Genomic DNA, 24,958 nt, shown 5'->3' with positions numbered 1-24,958 from the left:
TCTTTGTTTAAACCTCACGATAATCTTCTGAGGTGGGTATTATTAATTCCATTTTGCAGATCAAGACACTGTGCCTTGGAGAAGTTAATTAATTTGCTCAAGATTTTCCTAGTTAGTTGTGCAACTAGAATCTGAACCCAAATATAAGTCTACGATCTCCATGCTTAACACTATGCTATACTGTATAAAAATTATCTAAAACTTAGCAAGAAACCAAAGGACATTATATATATATCAGGAACTGGTAATATTCAAGTTCTCAGAGAAGCATTTCTCCGAGAAGCATTTCTCCTACTGTTATTGACAAATCCAAAAGTCAGCACAATCATCTATTATTTATAAAAACTTGATTTTAGGAGCACCTGGGTGGCTCAGTTGTTAAGCGTCTGCCTTCGGCTCAGGTCATGATCCCAGGGTCATGGGATCGAGCCCCACATCGGGCCCCTGCTCCACGGGAATCCTGCTTCTCCCTCTCCCTCTCCCCCTGCTTGTGTTCCCTCTCTCACTGTGTCTCTCTCCATCAGATAAATAAATAAAATCTTTAAAAAAATAAAAATAAAAAAAACCTTGATTTTAGGCAAGTGAATGAAATCAGGAAAGGAAATAGAAGAACTTCATTCAGGAAAAAAGTGTTGTAAGAATTATAGCTTATGTGATTATATCTTTATCTATAATAACCAGCAGGATATTTAATAATACTTCAAAATTCTTTCTTCTAAATGTACAGCATTCACGCAAATAGCTGGGAACACCTAGGGAGGAGTGCAGTTGGGTCAATAGGGAAAGGTGAGTAGGGTGGAGAAAGGGAGAAGCTTAGGTTTGACCAAGAACAGAGCTCAGCTGCTAGAAGATGAGCCAGTCCAGGCACCTGGACATGGGGAAGCAGGGCTGGGGAGCCCAGGAAGCCCAGGAAGGCCGTGGTGGAAACTGGCAGCTGCAAATGGACATTCTGCTTAATTTATTTCCAAAGGAGTTTATCACTCTTTATGAAGCTATGCATTCCTGTTATAGTAACTCCCAGTTTCTCAGCTGTAAAATGAGGAGAGAACATTACCATATTCTCCACAGGGCTATGAGAGATAAAAGATATAATAAAGTGCTTGGAGCTCTTTCAAGGAGAAATGATTTAAATCAGTAGGGTTTATCATTTTATTGACACTTTCCTGAGTATGATCTTCTGAGCATGAACAACTATCACCCTGCTTGTCTGATGACAGAGATAGCCCCTGTCTGCCCACTGAAGAAAACCAAAGACTGCCAACTTAGAACATAGAGATGGAGCAGATTATTTACGTTACAAAAGAATTGTAGCCTTACCGAGGAATTTACTAAAGAATTCCTAAGCAGAGTCACCCTAGGACACCGGAAGTGTGAGACTATTCAAGGTCGTCACTAGTGTTGTTCTGCCCAAATCCTTCCTGGGAACCAAAGGTGTCAGGTTGAGGTCTATAGACGTCTTAGGACCCCATCTCTACCTGAACCAGTCAGCTTTCCCTGCAATCATTCCAAATTCTGTGTGTGTGTGTGGGGGGGGGGGGTGTTCCCAAGGTTTGAGGAATGGAATGCACCGGCTATAGGTACTTCGATGGGGATTCAGGTGTTCTGAGATGGTCGCAGGAACATTAAAATCATATGTTCTTCACATGCAGATATTTCCGGAGCGGTTTTTTCCAACTCCCAATCATAACTTAAAATAGCATCGCTGCAAATGGCTGCAGGTGCTTGCACCACCTGCTTCGAATGGAGTCATCTTTCATTAGAATTAGACCCGCACAAAGAGCTGCCAGTCAGTTTCAGAGCATCCCTAATTGTTTCTAATTGTTCTCCTCCCTCTGAAATTGGTGGGGCACACCCTCAAAGGAGCTCCGTTGGTAGAACTAGCATATGATGTTCTGAAGCAGGTCGAGAAATACCAAAAGCTGTCAAGAACTAAGACAATGAGGATGACTCATGCTATCTGAGTTTGAAGAGGATGGCTAGAGTTCTCGATAAAAACTACCTTTCATAAAGCTATTTTTTGAGTCAAATGACAGTATGGTAATGGGTCATTTTCGATATTACTCTAGGAGCCTGAATACCAATTTTCTTTCTGAATGTCTGTATCTTCCCCACTCACAATGGGGATTGAGGACAGCACAGGACATGACAAGTGTGATGGACATAGTTGCTTTTCAACTGGAGGATTGGCAGGAATGGGGACAGATAGCCAAGACAACTGCAATAGCTGGAGAAGGCACATGCCCCCCCAGAAAGGTGCTTTATAAACCCTTGTGGAATGAATGAAGGAATGACACACAAATAGCAGGAGAACAATTGTGATAAAGGAGACAGAGCATTTGACTCAGAAAGAAGAGAACTAAATTTACAACATTTTGCCACCTACTGGCTCTGTCATCCGGGCTAAGTCATTTAACCTCTGTGTAATTCAGCCACGTTATCTATAACATGGGAGTAATCACCTATTTTTATCTATTTTTAAATCTATTTTTTTAAAGGTATCTACTTTTTTAAAAATCTGTATATTTTTTAATTATCAAAACCTAAAAGGCTCTGTTTTCAAGAAGGCTCAGGACAGGGACGCTTGGGTGACTCAGTCAGTTAAGCGTTTGCCTTTGGCTCAGGTCATGATCCCAGGGTCCTGGGATCGAGTCTTGAATCGGGCTCTTTGCTCAGCAGTGGGGAGTCTGCTTCTCCCTCTACCTGCAGCTCCCCCTGCTTGTGCTCTCTCTCTCTGACAAATAAAATTAAAAAAAAAAAAAAAGAAGAAGAAGGCTCAGGACAAGTCCAGGAACGTGTGTCTCCACTCTGGCCTGTGGGAAAATAGTATAGTCTGGGGTCTTGCCACCTTTAAGCACCTTTAGCGTGGTCCCCAGAGGAGCGGCATGGGCACCCCTTGGGAGCTGGTTAGACATGCAGATTCACAGGCTCACCCCAGACCTATGGAATCAGAAGCTGCATTTTAACAAGATCCTGATGCTTGGTATACATGTTCAGATTTGCAAAGCATTGCTCCAAAGCCCGCAATGCAGAAACCTGCTTTCTTTCATCTACCTCAAGCGGAGCTGTAAGGATTCGTCAGGTGTGGCTCATTCAAACCAAATTCCTGATTCTGTCCTCTAGTTTCCTCGATATCTTAAAGAGTTAAATCAGTTCATGAAGTGTCTTACTTATTCCTAGAGAATAGCTCTCAGTTAAGGAATATCTGTCTTCATATCTGAAAAATTATTTGGGGGGAGGGCAGGAAAACATTTCAGACATCCAAGGTTGGGGCACTGAGGCCACCCTGCTTTGCCATCTCACATTTTGTCGGTGTCTATGTCATACAATAAATTCTTTCACAAGGTTTGAGCACATGCTATCCGTTAACTGAGGAAGGAAAAAATCTCTGGCTTCAAGGTACTCACATGAAAGAGAGGGAAGTTAATATAAAAACACCTGCCTGTCACTTCTGCAGCTGTTCATACATTCCAGAGGGCATGCCAAGACTCAGGGGTCAAGTCGGAATGAGGCCTCCCCAAGCTGGGCATCGGTCTAGGCGCCGGGCCACAGGACTGACCCAGTCAGATGACCCGTGATTGCAGAGGTGGTGGGGGCTGACACGGACAACGAAGCATAAGCACATGGGAAGTTCTGGAAACAGAGAAGTGTTGGGAAGCAAATGAATCGAGTCGTGTGATGAAGAGGGCCCGGGGAAAGGGGACATGCTGCTTAGTAAGGGTGTACCTCCAGCGACATTGTGTGTCTGTAGGGGGGACCAGCTATCCCTCCTCATTTTATGCTCTACAAGGAGCAAGAATGCAGTGTTCTCTTTCTAGGACCAATCCACAGGTATTATCTCAATTCCTCCATTTTCAACACTGCAACTCGTTATTCAACTTGGAGGATGCTTTATGACTATAGTTTGCGCTACGTAATAGATTACTATGATTGAACTTGGATTATTGCTTTCCTTTGGTTCAAGTGAAAGGCACTGGCTGATTTTCAAAATAACACAAAAGTCGGATTTTACAATAATGCATCCAGATCTATAGCCTGAACTATGACTTTGGTCAAACACCAAAGACTAACCAGAGGTATAAACACCTGAGGTAAGTGAATATTGTGAAAATATTTTTAATTAATATTACCCCCTTGTTCATTCATTCATTCTTCATTCAAGATGTATGCACTGGACATTTATTTCTGGCCTGCTTCTGATTGAGGCCCTGGGAAACAAAACTGCAAACATGCTACATGCCCCACTGAGTATCCCCTTTGCAAAGCTAAACCCCCACCTGTGGTCTTGTTCCCGGTCACTCTGGCAACCTCCAAGGTATCATTCCACCATTTATCCTCTTTCTTCTATGTCAAATGACAGGATGAGGGCTCAGGACAATGGGCTCCTGAGCATTTGTGTCAGTGACTGAATGCCTTTGCCTCCTTGCAGCCCTCCCAGGCCTACATCCATCCCTCCTAATGCACGAGGCTCCTCCCAGCTTCACTTCCCTTCTTACAAATTGAGATTACATGGTCAAGCCCTTAATCTTTCTCTTGGCCATGCACTGAACTACCTAATAAGATCCAGCAAATCCCAGCCTTGGATGGGCCCAACAATGTGGCTCCTCCATGTCAGCCTTGTCGCTGGTGAGAAATGCAGCTCACACTACCCAGCAGTATGGAGGTCAGAGGTCACTGCATCCCCATTATCACCACTCCCACCTCCCCTCCCTGTCTTAAAACTGCCTTACACCTTCTATGTTTCCCTCAAAGCAAATTCAAGTCCTCCCCAATTTTCCACACACTTTAGTTCATGCAGTTCTGTGTCACCTTACCCAAACCACCTCCTGCACACCACCTTGATCTCTTTGGTAGGACTTGCCCACTTCCTGGGGAAAATAGTAGCCAACAGACCCATGTGAGCTGAGCTCCCCTAGCTTCAGGCCTCCACATTCAGTTGTCTGGTTACTGCTGAGGGATCCTCTTTAACAGCGAGAGACAGAAACCTCCTCCAGTCAGGTTCTGGGTCCTAAGCCGTCTCACCTGCTTGGTGTTACTAATTATGTTCCTATGTCTTCAAGTTCTCCCTCTTGACTGGATCTGTGCTATTAGCCTTGAAATATCCTCCCCTCCCCATTTTCAATAAAAGAGGAAGAAGAGGATGAAGAGAAGAGGAAGGCAATGATGAAGAAAATAAAAACAAAACAAAAGCTATAGTAAAAACACTCATATGCTTCTCCAGATACAAATATCTCCTCTACCTTCACAGCCAACTTTACACAATAATTCCTTCTTTTTTTTAAGATTTATTTATTTGAGAGAGAGAGAGGAGGGGGGACAGAGGGAGAGAGAGAGGAAGTTTTAAGCAGACTCCACACTGAGCACGTAGCCCCATGTGGGGCTCAATCTCATGACCCTGAGATCACGACATGAGCCGAAACCAAGAGTCAGATGCTTAACTGACTGGACCACCCAGGCGGCCCCGCAATAATTGTTTCTATTCTCTGTCTCCAATTCTCACCTCCCATCTGCTTCTGAGGTTGCTGCAATCTCACCTCCACCTATGCGACTCCACTATAGCTCTTGCTAAGGCTACCAATGTGACCTTTAAGTTATTAGGCCCAATGGACACCTTCCAATCTTCATCTTACTTGGTATCTGGCCCAGTCAATTGAGTTGACCACTCTACCTTTCTTGAAACTTCCCTCAATCCCCTTGGCTCTGGGGACACCATACATCTGGTTTACCTCTTACCACTTTGTATGTTCACTCTGGACTTCTCCTCCACTCCTATGGCATGCATTCCTCTCATTATGCTTTTGAGCCCTTAATTTATGTTCATTCCAGAATCCTTTTCTGAGCTTTAGAACTATCCATGCAATGGCCTATGTGACTACTCTAACTGGATATCACATAAGTCTTCACACCAACCATGTCCAAACCTGAACCCATAAACCTTCTCCCCCAGTCAGCACCTCCTCCAGAGTTGCCCCTCTTGACAAATGGGACTGCTCTCCTTCCAGGTACATGTGCCAGGGACCTCCAGTTGTTCCTGAAACCTCTTTTATGTATTCCCCACAACCACTAGATTGTTAAGTCTTACCTTACCCATCAAATGTTTTGAGTCTGTCTTCTCTCTGCCCCCATTCCACCACCATAATCTGAGTTTCCATCATCTCTTGCCTTCACTGTCTCAGGAGTCCCAGATGGTCTCCCCCACTCTTACTTTCTCCCACTTCAGCTCAACCTTCTCACAATAGACAGAGTGAGATTTTTAATAAACCCAATATATTCATATCACTTTCTTGCTTAAGATCTTTCTATGACTCTCCACCGCTCATAAGTCCAAGTCAAAACCTATGTGGCCCTGCACAGCAGGCCCCTGTGTACCTCCCCAGCCATTCTTCCCCTTACTTTCTGATCTTCAACCTCTGTGATGTTTTTTAGTTTGTTTATTTTTTAAATTCTGTATTTCAGGGGTGCCTGGGTGGCTCAGTCGGTTAAGCGTTTGCCTTTGGCTCAGGTCATGATCTCAGGGTCCTGGGATTGAGCCCCACATTGGGGTCTCCACTCCGCGGTGAGTCTGCTTCTCCCTCTCCCTCTGTGATCCTCTCACTTTCACTGTCTCTCAAATAAGTAAATAAATAAATCTTCTAAAATCTTTTAAAAATAAAAACAAATAAATCTTTTAAATCTTTTAAAAATAAAAAAAGAAATTCTGTATTTCATTGCGTCTGAGGGGTCATCAATTATAGAACATGTCCTGATTTCAGAAATTTCTAATGTAAGAAAAAAACCATCTTATAATTGTTAGAACACTGTAGTTCCTGCATGTGGCCCTGCCCCCTCCAAATGCAAGGTTTCTGCTCCCACATCACTCCTTCTTTTGCCTGGGGAACTCTTCTTCTCATCCTTCAAGTCTCAGCTTCTGTGTGAGCTCCTCAGGGAAGCCCTTTCGGACCACCCCGATGGTCCCACCACAGGTTGGGACTCCCATTATGCACCCTCATGGTGCACTGGAATTTTACAGAGCACTTGTCACGGTGATAATGAAACAGGCTTTTGTATAGTAACGTGTTTAAAGTCTTTTTCCCTTAACAGATTATAGACTCAGAGCAGGAGGTAATTATACTATCGTCAGCAGCTAAGACTTACCCTTGCTTCATGTAATCCTCACAGCGCCATAATAAGGTACATCTATGACTACTCCCCTCCCTTAGAGATCGGGAAACAAAGCCATAGAGAGATAGCTGCTCAGGTCACCCGACTACTAATTTGAACCCCTAGAATCTGATTTTAGATTCTGGTCTCTTAACTTTTATCCTATACTATATCTACTGTATCCTAGTAGGCACTTGGTAAATATTTGTTGAATGAATAAAGTCTTCAAAAAGTTAAATATTATAAATATTGTTAATAGAATTCTAGAAACTAGGGGAAATAATAAAACTAATGAGTTGGTTTTTGATAAACTCAGACACAATTTTAAATTCTAATCAAACATTAATCACAAAGACCATGTCACTGTCTTATTCTATTATGGATGGTTGGCAACAATTTCCTCATCACTCTACAAAGTACCCTACTCCTAACAGCATTTACTGTCATATATTTCCTTCCTTCCTTCCCTCCTGTAGTTTTTGCCTTCCTTCTTTTTTATTTCCCTTCTTCTTTTTTCTCCCCCACTCTCTCCTTTTCCCCTTCCTTGCTTCCTCACAAAATACACACTGAGCATTTATGACATACTAGGGAATATATACCGCACAGGATATATATTGGTGAATGAAAGAGCACAATCTCTGCCCTCAGAGAGTATATAATGTACATAGAAGGGATATTTCATATGTAAGTAAAACCAACAAATCTGTGATTATGGAATTGTGATCCCTGTTAAGAAGGAAACAGTTCAGCAATAGAGATTAGCAGGATGGGAAGGGCAGGACGCATGGGAATAGGGAGGGTGAAGAACTCCTTTCAGGGGAGTAATTGGAGAAGCCAGGCCTGATGAAGGAGGAGTTGGCCACTGGTGAGGGGAAGAGCATCCCAGGGCAGGGGAGGCTCAGGAGCAGGATGAAGCCTGGCACACTGAATTGGGAGCAGGAAGCCAGGGTGGCCAGGCCTGCAATAAGGAAGAGCAGCCTTCATCTGACGCAGAAGACCAAAGGGAGGTCAGGCCAAAGAGTGGCATCATTACCGTTTTTAAAGATTACACTCAAGACTAGATGGATAACAATTTAAATGAGAGGGATGGAGAAGAGGGAGAAGATTAACAAAGACCAAGAGAGGGCAGACAAAGACTGCCTGGACGGTAAGTGGGAAACCAGGGCTGTATGAAGGTGAGGTGGGGGGGGGGAGGGGGTTCCTGTGTTGCTAATTCCTCCCTCTCCTTGGTCTTGCCTCCCATTCCCTGCATTCACTGTGCCTGGCTGTCCTCTGGGTGCAGGGCTCCAAGGGTACAGAAGGCCCAATACTGGCTCCCTGCATAAATTAAGGCAAAGAAGAGGGAAATAACCAACAGCAGTCTGACTTCTAACCAGGGATTCAAGACATCTGCCTCTAAGCCCTTACCACTAATTGTTGCTTGCCTCTCTATTAGGGAGTTGGGAATTTTCATTGTTAGCGGGAAACTTCCATTGGGAAAGAAATCAAAACCCTGAACAAAATGGAAATCCTATGAATAAGGCTGGGGAAGAAAGGAAGCTACTACTTATTGTCCTGCTCCTCTGCAGTGCTTTGCAGACTTCCCCCAGTGCTGCCAGTGGACCCTGACAGCGACCCCTGGAGGTTAGAGCTGCTTTATACTTGAGGAAGCCAAGACTTGGTGTGGTTACATGACTTACCCAAGGTCACGTAACTAGAAAAATCAGAGGAAGAAAGTGATCAGAACCCACATCTACTCTGATAAGGGAAGATTGAGAAAAAAGGACAAATAGAGAGGCAAAGAAAAGTGCAACCACGAAAGTCACAGAGTCACAAAGCTGAAGCAAGCAGACCATAATTAGGATGCGGTGCCGCATGCGTGCCCCCCTGACGCCCATCTTGGAGAGCAGTGGAGCAACGGGAAACGGGGCTCCCCAGGGCAGATCACCACAATAACAGGAACACAACCGCCACATCTGAAGGGGGACCATGGCGGAGTTTCCAATGAGAGGCTAGAAGCTCAAAAATGCTCTTCTGTGGCCTCAACATAGAAACTCAAACACTATAGTTTGGACACCGTAAGTCCAAATGATATGTACAACAAGGTTTCCCTTAGGTTTCTAAATAGGCACTGCAATTCTGTATGTAAGCAGCACATCGGTTTTAGGAACAACATTGCAAAGAGATTTTGATCACATGTTATGCCAAATATTTGTTTTCATCCATATGATCATCAAAGCTTATAAGCGAGATTCGTTGCTGGCTATTGGATGTTGGACACAAACAGCATCAGCTTTATTGGAATTGGGCAAAATGTTTGTTTACCAATAGCAATATGTTCACAAGAAACGTTCTTTGTTTTTCTTAACCAGACTATATCTCCCTTTCCAACTAGCCGCATCTGACCGTGGTGCTCCGATAAACAGGAAGTCATCTCAAGAACATACATTGTGAACAACCAAACGGTTTGCACTTGGAACTACACGGTCATTTAAACCACATCTGTTTGTTTCCCTTGAAATCAACCCTATTTTGTTGCTTTGCCAGGAGCTTCGAACTCTTTATCTCTTAATTTTTCATGTCATTCTTTAAAAAAGAAGAGAAAACATGGCCCTGAACACAACAGTTTATGCAGCCCCATTCATTCTCTTATTGACCAAATTCATTGTATAGATTTTCTTTCACTCGGATATTACATGGCTATATAGGATGTGCTTGCAAGGAGATGCCCCCCTTCAATTCTGCCACAGAGAAGAAAGCTCTAGAAAAGCAGGAGATCCATCTCAGCCAGACGCACGAGCAGTGAGGAGACTATGCAGCTATTTTTCTTGGTTCCTTAAGAAATGTTAACAAATTCTTGGGAGCATCCTTGAAACACACCAGTATCCAATAACCGACATAAAATGCTGGGCATTCTCGGCTTACCCGAGGGGTCTTTGCTTCTGGGAGTGGTGACGTCTCAGACATTAGCTGGCTAAGTAGGAGTGAGGGACACCCCAAAATTAAGAAGTTCAATCTTGTTTGAACTGGAAACAAGTCACGAGCCAACTTAGAGGGCAGTAGAGACTGTGGGTCATTCATTAAGAAATGATGCATTATGTGATTTTATTGAACGTAACATCCATATGGAACATCTGTTCCTGGGCCACACAGTAAAACGGACCCTTTTTGCCCTGATTGCTTGGAAGACAAGGGTCCTCCTGTTCCACACTGCCACCCCTCATTCTTTTCCTATGGGTTGTATTTCATGATGATGTATGACTTCTGCCGGAAACGAGTAGTTATCCAGCAAATGCATACATTCACCCTATAAAAAGAGGACTGCATGCTGGAAGATCGCCAAGGTCATAGCCAATTCTATTGACAGCTGAAAACAGTTAAACTGACTTTTACCACCCAGGCAGGGGCCAAAATTTCCTTCTGGCTCAGAAATCTGAACTCAACCCAGGCATTCCCCCAGCTTCTCCCCTTCCCCCAAATCGGATGGCTCATAATGTCTCTATGACATCTTCCTCACTTCTTCTAGGAAGGGTGCTTAGGAAACATAAAGATAGAGGCATTTGGTCAAAAGGATCAGAAGTAATTCTACCACACAGGGCAGCTGGCCAAGACCCCAAAGCACTGGCCCCTCTGATTGCCCAGCATATAGTATCGACCAGGGTGGATCGTTTCTCTGAAAGTTGGGGGCCATTCTTCACTGGTGCAAGCGGAGATGTCGCTTGGTTTTCTAAGGGTTCCTCCTCTATAAATACTTGTCTGGATCTCTGATAAGTGCTGAAGTTTTAATAAATAAATAAAACAGGAGTTATTGCACATACTTAGCCAAACCTTGTCTATGATCAGGCTACACCAAAAACTAAGGCAAGCATTTCTGGCAATTTCAAGAATTGATGGTTTTGACTCTATGAATGTTATTATCACATAGCTAAAAAACAAAACCCAAAAGCCTGAAGACAAACATCTTTAAATGTAAATACATAGTGAAGGCACCTGAATCATCACTCTGTCGGGCCAACTTAGAAAGCTGGTGCAGAATTAATAACCAAACTGTTAGGATAGTGCTCATGTGCGTGAGGGGTGCAATGTTGCTACTTTTTGCACTGAAGTGCTGCGCTGACACTGGTCTTTTGATTCCCTGAAAGACAGGGGCCTGTGGCCAGCACAGAGGAGGCTCTCAGTAAATATCTCTTGGAGAGACAGGGCCAGGGTGGGTGTGGCCATTGCTCCCCGCCCCGGACTCAGCAAGTTAAAACACTCTCTGTGCATCCACTCTGGCTCTGCTTTTCCTCCGAGTGACTCCACTGGGCCTGGGTGGCTGGGTGTAGTGATAACTCCGTGCAGCTCACATGCTGCTCAAGGGAAGTAAAATATGTTATTCTGTTTTGGTAATTTCTGAGCTGCTGCTTCTTTTTCTTCTTTTTCAATATTTTATTTGTTTATTTGAGAAAGAGAGGGCATGAGCAGAGGGGAGAGGGAGAAGCAGACTCCCCGCTGACCTGGGAGCCCGACGTGGGGCTTAATCCCAGGACACCAAGATCATGACATGGGCCGAAGGCAGACGCTTAACCAACTGAACCAAACAAGTACCCCTAATTTCTGGGCTTCTGAGAAGGAGCCATGGTTCCACTAACATCAGATTTGGAGTTTCTCTTTCAGTGCTGAGACATGAATCTCTTTTGGGAAATTCATGAGCCAACAAGACCACCTCGTACCTTAGATAAAATAATACTCCCTTTCCTTGTGTGGCAGATTGAGCCCAGATCAAAACAGATAGGTACACCTGAGCCCATGGGTGGTGACCTCCAGGAAACAATGAGAATGAAAATTGTCAGCCAAGGTTCAGACCAGTTGGGTCTCCATGAACTTAAATCAGCTTCCTGATTTTCCATGTTGTACCCTGGTGTGGTGTTTACCCACCCTGGTCTCTGGGAGACAAGTGCACAGAAAGATTCCTACGATAAAATATCTTTGGCGATACAGATTTTTACCCTGCGAGGCTTCTCAGGACCTTGACTATGATAATTAGAAGAAAAGTATTTTTTTTAAATCTAAGCACTAGTAAAAAAAAGGGGGGGGGCATGTCTGTGCACCATTTACTTACACTTTTCAAGCTACAGAATATTAAATATGTATGGAACATCTACCATGTGCAAGACACTATGCTTCTAGAAGAAGCTAGCTGGATGGCTGTATAGAAAACCCCCAGACCAAAAGCCAGGAGGCTTAAGCCTTAGTCCCAGCGACTTCACATAAGCAGTAAAGGGCAAGGGGATGAGCAGGTATTTTTACATTATTGTTTATAAGCCACAAAACTTAACAGAATTTACTATCTAGGAGACTAAAATTTAAATTAAATAGTAAGTAACTTGGTTTTTATTAAAATTAAAGATCTTAGGCTCATTCTATGAAATAATACTGATTACCTTATGGCAACATGAGCTTGTCATTACTTAATAAATGCAATGTTCTCTCAAGAACTTATATATATACCACATGGGGGGCAAAAGAAGAGGTCCTTGGTAGCAGAAAGGCCGATGATGCTTAGGTAAACTTTAAGACCTCCTCTGGTTCTAAAATTTCCTAAATCCTGATAATAAGGGGAATAATAAAATGCATGTTTATATATAATTTTAGTATTTTATATACAATTTTCATGGAGGACGTTTATCCTGCAAACAGAAGCTGCCGTGGTACAGCCAGAGGAACTCACTCAAGATCAACTCAAGAGAGGGTGGTGTAAGATATAAGCTTTCTCTCCCTGGCTGCCCTGGCAGAGACCACCTGCCTTTTGGCTCTGGGGCGGGGGGAGGGGGGAAGGGGGGACGCTGTTTTGATCTGGTCCCTTTCCCTTTCTATGCCAATCCTGTGTGGTCCGAACAGCACCCGGCCCCACCACCAGGGCGACCACACGCCCCAGGCTTGGAAAATCAGCTTCCCCCCTGCTGGCCGAAGTGGTGGCTTCACTCGGCAGAGAGCCTGGCTTCTCAGAGCACTCCCTCTTACTTTTACCCAGAAACGCCGGGAGAGTTTTCTATGTCTTTGAGATCATCAACTCCATGGTGGATAGATAGCAGCCCTGATGACAAAGCTTAGTAGAGACCAACAGAGTAAGGAGGTAAGGCATTCTGGGCCACCTGTGTCACCTCCCAGGCTGCAGGGGCCGGGTCACACCTGTGCTTCTTGAGGTCAGGTTCTGAGCAGCATTCTTCCAAACCACCCGATCTGCAGAGCAATCTGCACTTGGACAGCTCCAGCTCTGGGGGAAGACCCCAGTTCCTTACTTGGAATCCAGGTCTTGGGATAAAATGTGCATGAGGTTTATTACCAGTAATCTTTAAAAAAATCTATATATGTGTGTATGTATATGTATCTGTATATATTTCAATATATATACATATTTATATATATATATATATACACACAATATAGAGTATATATATGTCTGAGTACATGAACACATTTATAATATATACAAATAGGTGTTTTTTAAGTAGAACTTCTCTAAAAATGACTAATCGTCCTCCAGGAGTTCAAGAGAGTGTGTTTCTCTGTGTCTGTGTATAGCCTTTTAAATAATATCGATAGCCATTTAGAGATTAAGTCTAGAACCAGAAAGCAATTAATAAGCAATAATTAATAAGCCTAATAATTGAAAGAGATATCACAAAATCTACACACTGATGAAAAAACCATGCCCTTGCTTCATGAAGCAGAAACATCAGGCTGCTGGGTCCTGACCTCAAGCCACCCCCTGCTCCTTCTTAGGTGACAAAAAGCCCCTCTGGTTTGGGCATATCTGCCCATGTGAATCAGGGGTGCACTCTTGCCTGAGACGGCTTCATCATGTGGGACCCAGGGGTAGGAGCCTGGGTCACGGACCCCACCCATGAGCTACTGGAACACGCAATTCTGTAGTCACCTCACTCTGTGACGTCTCGTTATGTGAAACAATCAATTGTCCATATCATTTGAAGCAGTCCAGTTGGAGTTTTATTTTATTTGCAGCCCAAATCATCATAACCATTACGGAGCCTATTTACTGTTATTTGTTGGACAGTTTTATTAAGTTGGGCTACCTACTTTTCAAGCTGAAAACAAGTCCAGCAGTAAATTAGATAGAAGGAAACAGAGTGCTTCTGACATACCTAGTTTCAGGAACAGAAAGTGACGACTGACGGCCCGGAAGCAAGGAAATAGAGTAAATTGTAAAATAAAAAAAAGGAATAGGAAGGTAAAAATACAACACTCGGGGTCATTTAGCAGTGGAGTAGAGAATGCTACACACTCAAAAGCCCATAAATCATCATTTTATTAAAGAAAAGATCAATATTGAAATAATCTGTTTAGAAAATTTTCCATCTAAACGAATATTTTTAAAAAGATTTTATTTATTTATTTGAGAGAGAGAGAGCACATTAGTGGGGAAGAGAGGGAGAAGCAGGCTCCCTGCTGAGCAGGGAGCCCAATGCAGGGCTCGATTCCAGGACCCTAGGATCATGATCTGAGCCAAAGGCAGACTCTTAACCGACTGAGCCATCCAGGTGCTAAACTAGTAATTTTTTTAAGTTTTTCTGCTTAAGGGTTGAATCAAATTTATCTGGAAGAAGAAAAGAGCTTGTTAGACCCACTAATCCACTGAAAATTTTATACATCTTGGATTTTACTCTACACATGCCAGAGAGCATTGTTCTGAGTCACTCAGAGGCCACATTATAAATAGTGACTAGGTTCCAAAGACAGTCCACAAAAGTCCATTTGACTCTAAATGGACCTGAAGACTGGTGGGAATTATGGTGGGAGGGATTGGGACTCTGGGCAGTGTCTACCCATTGGAAGTTGGAACGTTATCCCACAGGACAGACCCAGGTCATCTGGCTCAGACCAAGGAGGTACTTCCTAAAGCCATGCTACAGGGCACACACTGCCCTGTTAGCTGCCTGCCCATCTCTGGACAATGCACACTAAGGCTAGCTGACAGCTTGGGCTGGAGGACAGGCACCACATCAGGTGGGAAGCTGGAAGAGAGGACCTTTAAGATCTCCAATTCTGTTTTCCATTTCCCCATGTCCCCATGGGTTCTGAAGGCTCAGAGATGCTATGAATCGTGGCTGTTCTGTCCCTGTAATTTTCTCAGTCACCACAGACGTCCATCAGTGAAGCACCTGACAACAGGCACAGTCCCACAGCTAGGGTGGTCCCTCCTTGCTGCATCACTGCTGGTACCAATCTCCTCATGGCCCATCCTGCTGCTGCCTAAAATCCCCAAGAAATGGGGTGCACCTGGGTGGCACACTCAGTTAAGCGGCCCACTCTTGGTTTCGGCTCAGGTCACGATCTCAGGGTCGTGAGATCGAGCCCTGCATCGGGCTCCGCGCGGAGCACAGAATCTGCTTGAGTTTCTCTCTCCCTCTGCCCCTCCCCCGCTAAAATAAATAAATAAGTAAAATCCTCAAGCAACGGCCCAAGGACGCCACCACCAATGAAAGCAAGAATGAGCAGGATACCTTGATGGCCTTGGTAAGGTAATGAGAGGTACACAATCACTAGTTTCTCTGGCATAGTCTTGGATTTTGACTTCAATATCTTACCTTTTCCAAAACCTGCCTTTGTCTAAGAAGACTTCTCTAAGAGTCTTCCCGGTTGAGATTAGTGAATATTTCCTTAGAACATTGCAGCAGGTTCTTACACCTCCTTTATAGTACCTCTTTCATTCTGCACTATATTAGAGTTATTTGTGGGAAAATCTTATCTCCCTTAGTAGGCTGTAAGATCCTTTAAGTCAGGAGCCATGAAAGCCAGGAGAAATCAGCTCTGAGTAATTGGACAACTGTACCAAGGGTGGGTTTTGTAGGTAGCAGCTCATTCAACATTAATTCATTCATATGCAGCAAGCACGTATAGGGTGTGTGTTGTGTGTCTATTGTGTGGTGGACATTGAGTTTGATTCTTGAGGAGGGTGTAAAGCAAATAAATGTTATTCGAAGACTTTAGCCTCCAGAACTCACCATCTCATAATGGAGGCTATCACCTCCTCTGATCCTCAATGTCAACTCAGAGGCAGAACTTGGAGTCAGGACATGTCTAATTAGTCACCCAACAGAGATGTAAGTCTGTAACTGATCATCTGGAGAAAAAGTGGCAAATTCCTACTTTAAGCCACTGGACTTTGGACATTCCAACAAATATGAGGGTATGATGACTTTATCTAAGTCTCTAGAGATAAGGTAGGGACAAACCACAGGAAGGGTCATTGTTCCTGCCTGTGGAGGGATTGGAGAGAGAAGACTGGCACTAGAGGTGAGGCTAGAAAGTATGAGGAAAAGCAGACAGTGTGCCGTATCTTACAGAGGACAGGAATGCAGAGTGTGGAGCCAGGCTGCCCAACTCTGAATCCCCGCTTGGCCATTTACTAGCTGTGTGACCTTGAGCAGTTGCTTAACCTCTCTGTGTCTCGGTTTCCTCACTTGCGAACTAGGAATAATCATCAAACCTTTCTCATACAGTTACGGTGAGGATTTAGAGAGTTAATGCGGGTATGGGCTCAGAGTAGTGTCAGTAATGTGAGTTGTTACATTATCATTACTGTGCTGGAGCCTGGACTGAGAGCGGGTCAGAACCTGGGCGGGACGATCGTCAGGCCCTTTACTGTAGAGATACAAAGCAGCCTCTCAACCCTGTGACCAACACTTCCCAGAGAATGTCGGCTGTTAACCTGGGGAATAAATGAATTTCCAGATCGCTCCAGTCTCAGCAGAGAGGCTTTACCAGACATGTGAACGCGATATTCCCAACTGAGCAGGAACTGTGGAGATCCTCCTCCTGGACACTCTCTTGCTTCAGGACATCAGTGTAAGCCCAGTTATCCATAGGAGACTCTAACAGTGACACTCTTCCTTCCCCAAATACCTCTACAGTACAGCCAGTCTTCATTGTTTCAGTCTTAGCTCTGGCCCTCATCCACCTTCTGATGGCTTTTAGTCTACATTTCCCTGCGAATTCCATGACCCTCGTAAAACCCAGAACTCATTTCTCTGCTCAACTATGTCTGGTGAGGAGAAAACAAAAATGACATAGAACGGTCCTGCCATCAGGATGATGATTAGAATTAAGGTCTGATAATATCAAGTACTTTTCAAGAGTCTGGGGAAGACATTCTCACACATGCTGGTGGGAGTATCCATCTGAACGGTCATTTTGGAGGGCCACTTGGCGGTGTGGGCTAAATTTAAAATGCACACACTCTCTGACACAGTGACTACAAGCTCCAAGTTTACCTGAGGAACTTCTTGTGAGAACAAAGGAGGCATATCAAGGACTTACACCGAGTCTCTTCATTCGAAATAGAGAAAGAACTCAGAAATAAGCTAAATACCCATCAAGAGGGAAACGGCTAAACTGTGACATATTCATCTATTGGAATACCATGCAGCATTAAAAGCATGAGATGTGTCTAGATTCACTGGCATAGAAGGATGTACATAATAATATGTTACTGGGATAAACTGTGCCCTGCCCCCCCAAATTCATATGTTGAAGCCCCAACCCCCAGTACCTCCGAAGGTGACTCTATTTGAAGATAGAGACTTCAAAAGAGGTAATTAGGGTAAAAGAGTTTTTAGGGTAAGTCCTACTCCAACATGACTGGTATTGTAGAAAGGGATTAGGACACAGCCACACAGAGAGAAGTCTATGTGAGGACACAGGGAGAAGGCAGGCATCTACAAGCCAAGGAGAGAGGTCTCATAAGATACCAACCCTGCCAACACCTTGATCTTGGACTTCTAGCCTCCAGAATTGTGAGAAAACACACTTCTGTTGTCTAAACCTCCCAGTCTGTGGTACATGGTTGCAGTAGCCCTAGCAAACTAATATACAATATTTGATATTTTCTGTGGGTGTGGATAGATGCATGTAATATATGGAAAATGGAATAGAAGAGTCCACCTTAGTCTCATAACAGTAGTTACCTTTGGGAGGAATTGGGTTTGAAATTGGGGGATTATAGCCTTAAAAATAAGGTTTTAATTTTTACAATGAGAAAGCACTCATCTATTATTTGTACATCGATTTTAAAAATCCCTCTTTCATGGCACTCTATTAAATTCAGTATACAATATACTTCACCACCCAGATGCAACAATCTTTAGAACTTCATTCCACGTCCACTCGCACCCACACCCCTCATGCACCTGTTGGCCACACCAGAATATCCCATCCCTCTGCTGCCTCCATGTCTCTATGCCTCCGTCTATGCCCTCTGCCTAGAATGCCTTCTCCTCCTTTTTAAGCCTGGGTTGCTGATTTTCATCCTTCAGAGCCTAGCTCCAGTGTCACCCGCTTTATAAACAAGTTGACAAAAGTCTTACTGGACAGATTTTCCTGGGCCACGCTTCTCTGTTCTTTTGATGTCTTATTCATATGCGTGTTCCCAGTGCCCATCAGTGTCTATAGGCAAGTAAATGCTCAATAAATGGTTCTAAATGCATGGATGATAGGACTGCGTTCTGGCAGGTTGCTTTTTCAATCCAGGCCATCTCAAAGGCCCAACCTTTCATTCTCTGTGTGTTAACTCAGGCTCCCTAGAGACGAGCACTGTAATTGTGACATGAGCAAGGTCCAGCCTTTAACTGTTTCCTTAATACAACAGGGACAACTCGACTTCTGGGCCAGCCAAGCCCCATTTGCTTTCAATTCTAGTGAAATCAGCTGAGAATGTATTGCAATTTATTTTATTCAAGTTCTGTGCCCATAAAGGTCTTCAATTACTTAACCCGCAATAGGCCCAAAGCAAAAATGCTTATTCACCTCTGACTGGGAGGCTCTGATAATGCAGGTCTTACCTCTTCATCGGCTTGGGGGAGCATTCTCTCTCCAGATTGGAGGATGTGTGTTTCACGTGCATTGCATTGTAGGAAGTGTGAGTATAGTCATTTTCATCACTGTAGTCTGGACCAAGTAACGTCCGGGCCCAAGTTCCCATGTCATAAGGAGGAAGGGTTCCTCCAAATTCAGACGGCAAAAATTCAGGGTGGATTAGCTGGTGAAGGCTGTTTAAATTGTTTCCATGCAGGAAAATCTGGAAAGGAAAAAAATAATTATCAACAAAAAATCCAAAACATATGAGCAACTATTTAGCTTAATACACAATTTAGCAATGACAAATTGGATGCGCGGCTGGTGATCATGGTGTTTAAAGAGGCATTCAATTTTGTGTCTGCAGCTTAATCTTCATAAAATGTTAATTTATTGCTCAGAAAAGGGGATGAATTAATAGTCCTTAAAAAATGAAGTTTATGAACAAATTGGGTATTATTTGGCCGTGGCCCAAATTTACACATACAGTAATCTCTTAACTATCCCTGCTGTTAAAAAGGGTAGCAATGCAGACCATGCAAACCCCCAATCATGCTTCCCGTGCATCCCCACATTGTTCTGTTCCTCCTGCCCCCTCAAGGGCTTTCTGCCCTCTGTACCCTCTCCGTCCCCCCATCCTTTCCAGGCCTTTGCCAAGCGGTAGCCTCTTCCTCAGTCTGTCTCAGAGACACCTGCGCATTCTGGTTCTCCTCCCTGCTGCCCCCAATTAACTATTATTTGCTGACTTCTATTTTTTCTGATTTGTTCATTTATGTCTTGCTTGCCCACGGGAAGAGAAGAATACTCAGGAAAAGGGATGGTGTTTTCTTACTCTTTTAATATATTCCCAGATCCCAGGGTGATGTGGGCACAAGGTAAAAACTTCATCCATTAGTCAGTGGAACTGAAAACTGTGGCCTGAGAACTTATGGATATTTTTACAGCCATCTTCCATTTATGTCGGGACTGAGGGCTAACACCCAAATAAGTTTGCATCTTCTAAACATGTAATGAATGGTGATGGAAACTGGCCAAACAGGGGAGAAAATATCCCCAAATTTCAATAATTTTCAGACAAATCCACAAAGTGGTTAAGCCATAAGTCAAGAATGACCATTTCCTACAGTTTAGGAATTGATTTCTGAAAGTCTATTTAAAGTCCATCTGTAGAATGATATCAGTTCTCACACTTCGCGTTGCAAGCTCAACACACCTAAGTTATACCCAAGTGTAGGACCACCGATAATACACACACAGGTGTACACACACACCACAGTTACCATTATGCAATGTAAATGTGACTTTTAAAATACTTAAAAATAGGGGCACCTGAGTGGCTCAATTGGTTAAGCATCTGCCTTCGGCTTAGGTCATGGTTCCAGGGTCCTGGGATCGAGCCCCGCATCGGACTCCCTGCTCCGTGGGGAGCCTGCTTCTCCCTCTCTGCCCCTCCCCCCAACTCGTGCTTGCTCTCGCTCTCAAATAAATAAATAAAATCTTTAAAAAATAATAATAAAATAAAATACTTAAATATAGTATAATATACCATAAAATTATTATCAATTATGTTATATACTATAGACCATATTATAATATACTATGTAACAGAGGCATATGCTTGCTACATTGTTCCGTTGTATTGATTTTAACTTATGATGTAATGGCATCATTTAAAAAGGAAAGGAACAAGAAGCTAAGTGCTAACATTCCTCAGAAGAATACTGTAGCACTTCAGAAAACTATGTAAATTTTCTGACATTGGATCTCAATTTTAATAAGAATTATTGCTTTTGAAGAAATTCATGTGTTCTGGCGTTTGCAAAACACCTATCTTAGGAGGAACTATAGTGTTTGAAGCATGGACAAGCTAGAGATAAATATTAGCCCTGGTATTTAGAGCAAATATTTGTACCTACCCACCCAATACCTCCAGTTCTTTTCTTTTCATTTTTTGTACTATCAATTTTATTTGTGATATTCACTTTTTCTGTTTCAAGTTTTTATTTAAATTCCAATTAGTTAACATATAGTGCAATATTGGTTTCAGGAGTAGAATTTAGGATTCATCACTTATATATAACACCCAGTGCTCATCCCAACACCCATTTGGGCCCTCCTTAATCCCCATCACCCATTCGGCCCATCCCTCCACGCACTTCCCCTCCTGCAACCCTGTTTGTTCTCTATAGTTAAGAGTCTGTTTTATGGTTTGCCTCTCTCTTTTCTCCCCCTATGTTCATTTGTTTTGTTTCTTAAATTCTACATATGAGTGAAATCATACGGTATTTGTCTTTCTCTGACTGACTTATTTAGCTTAGCATAATACCCTCTCGCTCCATCTTCGTCATTGCAAATGGCAAGATTTCATTCTTTTTCATGGCCGAGTGATACTCAAGATACTAGAGATACCATATCTTCTTTATCCATTCATCAGTCAGTGGACATTTAGGCTCTTTCCATAATTTAGCTATTGTTAATAATGCTGCTATAAACATTAGGGTGCACGTGTCCCTTCGAATCAGTATTTTTGTAGCCTTTGGATAAATACTTAGTAGTGAAATTGCTGGGACTAGGGTAGCTCTAGTTTTAACTTTTTGAGGAAGCTCCATACTGTTTTCCACAGTGGCTGCACCAGTTTGCATTCCCACCAACAGCCAATATCTCCAGTTCTTAAAGGACAAGCAGTGCTGTGGAAACTGTCCTTGTTTCCTGGGGCTCTGTGGGATGGAAGAACTCAGCAGATAGGAGGCTGGACTCTTCACCTGTCAGATTCTATTCCGTGCCCAGAGCTCCAGAAACTCCCTTCTATGGCACAGCAGCATGTGTAAACTGCTTTGTAGGAGGAATTCCACTAGCTCCTTTCTGAGTAGAAAATGCAGCCACTGGGAAGCCTGAATCCATACTGGGAACAGTCTAGACACTTCTCTGTCCTTAGCACTGTCCTGAGCCTTCGACATTGCAAAATGCTTCCAAATGTCTCTGCCTTCTTAGGTTGGTGAGTTCTAGTTCTTAGTTCCACCCTTGCTTGGGGACAGGAGAATTACCCCTCCCATACCCTGCTGCAATGTTTCCTAAGGATCTGGAAGCATCTGAGGTTTAGGAGTTAGGGACACTGTGTACGCAGACGGAGGGCCCTCATATCATCATTCCCCCCCTGCATACTCAGACTCTTCCCCAGCATGAGGTCCCCTGGGTATAGGGGCATATGCAAAGTGCTGTTAAGAATGACCCTGGTCAAGGGGCGCCTGGCTGGCTCGTCGTTAAGACTTCGGCTCAGGTCATGATCCCGGGGTCCTGGGATCGAGCCCCCACCTCAGGCTCCCTGCTCAGCAGAGAGCCTGCTTCTCCCTCCTCGACTCCCCCTGCTTGTGTCCCCTGTCTCGCTGTGTCTCTCTCTGTCAAATAAATAAATAAAATATTTAAAAAAAAAAAAAAGAATGACCCTGGTCAGGGGTGGCCTGGGTGGCTCATGCGGTTAAACGTCTGCCTTTGGCTTGGGTCATGATCCCGGGGTCCTGGGATTGAGTCCTGCATTGGGCTCCCTGCTCAGCGGAGAGTCTGCTTCTCCCTCTCCCTGTCGCTCCCCCTGCTTGTGCTCTGTCTCTTTCTCTGACAAATAAACAAATAAAATAATAAATAAACAAATATATTAGGGGAGAAAAAAAAAATGACCCTGGTCAGATTCCCTTGAGAGGTAGTGCACCTGAAGTAAGTGAAATCAGGAAGTTTGAAAGAAAGGAAGCTAAATGGTAAAGAGAATGAGAGTCACTGAGTCGCTACCGCGTGATTGGCGTTACACGACCTGCTTTTCATATGCTGCCTCTTTAAATTACCCAACAGCTCCATGATCTGGGTGTTGGTCTCCCCGTCTTTCTAAATGAGGAAACTGAGATTCAGAGTGAGTGGTGGAACAATGTTCAGTCTCTCGGCTAGTCAGAATGCCATGACAAACCCCGGCTCTGATGGAAGGTGCTGGCCTCCCAAATGTCATCAGCTGATGCAATTAAGACTTTAAAAGCCTTCTTCCTAAGAGCATTATTATTTCTCATGAAGAATGCTTTCCCAGCCTCAAAGGTGATGGAGCTGGCAGCGATGACCCAAGAGCCATAGGGAAGAAAAACAAATGGTAAACGTTCTTCATCACGATAATACATTTGCAGGACAAAACGCTAGCTATTAAAATATGCCGTGAACGGAAAGCTGCTTGACCCCATAGCTCCCTCGAGCATTTACAGTAAAATGGGCATCTGGTATTTGCATGCCTTCAAAGTTTCCTTTGGTTTGTCACTGGGACTCTGAAAATAACCCAGTTCTACTAAATTATTGATTAAATCCAGGCCATTTGCAAACTCCAGCTGGGCTCAAATGCTCAGGGAGTGCAGAAAAGCAGAAAACCCACAATGCAAAATAAGGAGAGAGGGAGAGAGAAAGAGAGAGAGGGGAGACAGAGATGGAGAGGGGAGACAGAGATGGAGAGGAGGGTCCAGCACTTGCCCCTCGGCATCCCCCCACTGGGTGTTTGTTTTCATTACCCGCTTCCTGGTCTTGTCTTTAAGGAACGGCTTGATGAGCGTGTACAGGGCGTGAATGTACCAGGGCTGGTTGACAAAATGGACTCCTCCGAAGCGGGCAGGAAAGCTGTCCTGGGGCGGAAAGAGAAATGCACACCAGTTAGCACACATTCCAGACTGGACTGGGCCCATAGGACCGCAACCTTGGGAACAACCAATTTCTTCTCTCTGACGGAAGCACAAGCTAATGGTAAGGAAGAAAGCAAGCACACATCCTTCCTAGCTGCTACCGTCTCCTCTATCCCCCTTGCCTCTTTCCTCCCCTTTGACTCCATAACTTAAAAATCGTGCATAGGTGCCGGCTCTGTCTTCCCAAGTCACAATGGTATGACCTCTGATGTGGCACAGGAGTGTGTGTGACCCAGACAGTCAGGGAGTCCAAATTCTCCCATGTGTCAGGCAACCAAAGCTTCAGGTCCCCCAAGCCCTGAGCACACACTCCCTCTTCTCCCTCACTCTCCGCCTTCCAGCTACAATCCTCTCTGCTGGTGTTATCGCGACAGCAGCTGAACTTTCTGGGCATAGGAAGGGACCAGAAAATGATTTCAAATGATCTGAAGAGCTGGAGCTCTCTGGAATCCACCAACGTCTGACAGCATTTGCTGGCAACGTTCCACAAAGGGCTAGATCTTTCTTTCATCCCAGGACCCACACAGTAGGACCCAGGGAAGAGATATTTGTTGATGGATGGGCTAGCTGGTCCCCTTAACTGAGGGAATATGGGCCTCCTCTTCTGCAGATCAATATATTTTGTACATATCAGGAAATGAGAGCATCTTTCAAATGCTTCCAATTTTAGAATCCAGATCAGGGCGCAAGCTTATCTTTTAGACAAACTGAAAAGCAGTTCTCCATGCTAATTAGATCCACAAAATAAGGGCCCTTGACCATGAAGTCCGAGCTAGTCCCCACAGCCCCAGGACCTGAGTTCTTGATGTAGGGCCCCCACAGATTGCATTGCACTCCTCTTGGTTAGTGGAATTTAAAAAGGAGGAACAACTCATCCAATTTGAATTGCCAAGTGTGCTGCCAATCAATTTCATCGCAACAAACATCTTTGTAAAATGTAAGCAAGAAGAGATGAAAGCAGAAGGAGCCTAGCTGCCTGAGCTAACAGTTCAGGCAGCAGGCTGATCCCTGAGGGTGTATGAAATGCCTTGCCTGGGTCCTTTTAGTAACAAGGCAAGAGGGTTATTAACTTTTTTTCAGAGCCCTGCGAGTTTACAGGATCCCTGGGCATCTTGCACACTGAGACCTAGCTCCCAATATAAGTACCTGAACTGTGTACATAAGGGTCAACATTTTAAAAAAACTTAAAAATTATTTTTGCCTCTACCTAAACATTTTACAGAATACAAAGGAATCGCATATTTTGAAGATAAACCAGATGATTTGATTAAAAGTCTTTGTTTTGGAGG

General features: G+C 43.9%; 1 protein-coding gene across 1 annotated transcript in view; it reads right to left on the bottom strand.

Annotated features, from left to right (window-relative positions):
• Positions 1–24,958, bottom strand: part of CLVS1 (clavesin 1) — a 176,769-nt gene that overhangs the window by 10,902 nt on the left and 140,909 nt on the right. The window contains exons 4-5 of the mRNA XM_032421680.1: positions 23,502–23,612; positions 18,957–19,192 (exon numbers count right to left, since the gene is read on the bottom strand). Coding sequence (XP_032277571.1) covers positions 18,957–19,192; positions 23,502–23,612 — 347 coding nt within the window. The remainder of the gene's footprint in view (positions 1–18,956; positions 19,193–23,501; positions 23,613–24,958) is intronic.

The sequence above is a fragment of the Phoca vitulina genome, unplaced genomic scaffold (assembly GCF_004348235.1).
Source record: "Phoca vitulina isolate PV1807 unplaced genomic scaffold, GSC_HSeal_1.0 scaffold25, whole genome shotgun sequence".
NCBI classification, from domain to species: Eukaryota; Metazoa; Chordata; class Mammalia; order Carnivora; family Phocidae; genus Phoca; species Phoca vitulina.
This window is presented reverse-complemented; position numbering and strand designations above follow the sequence as displayed.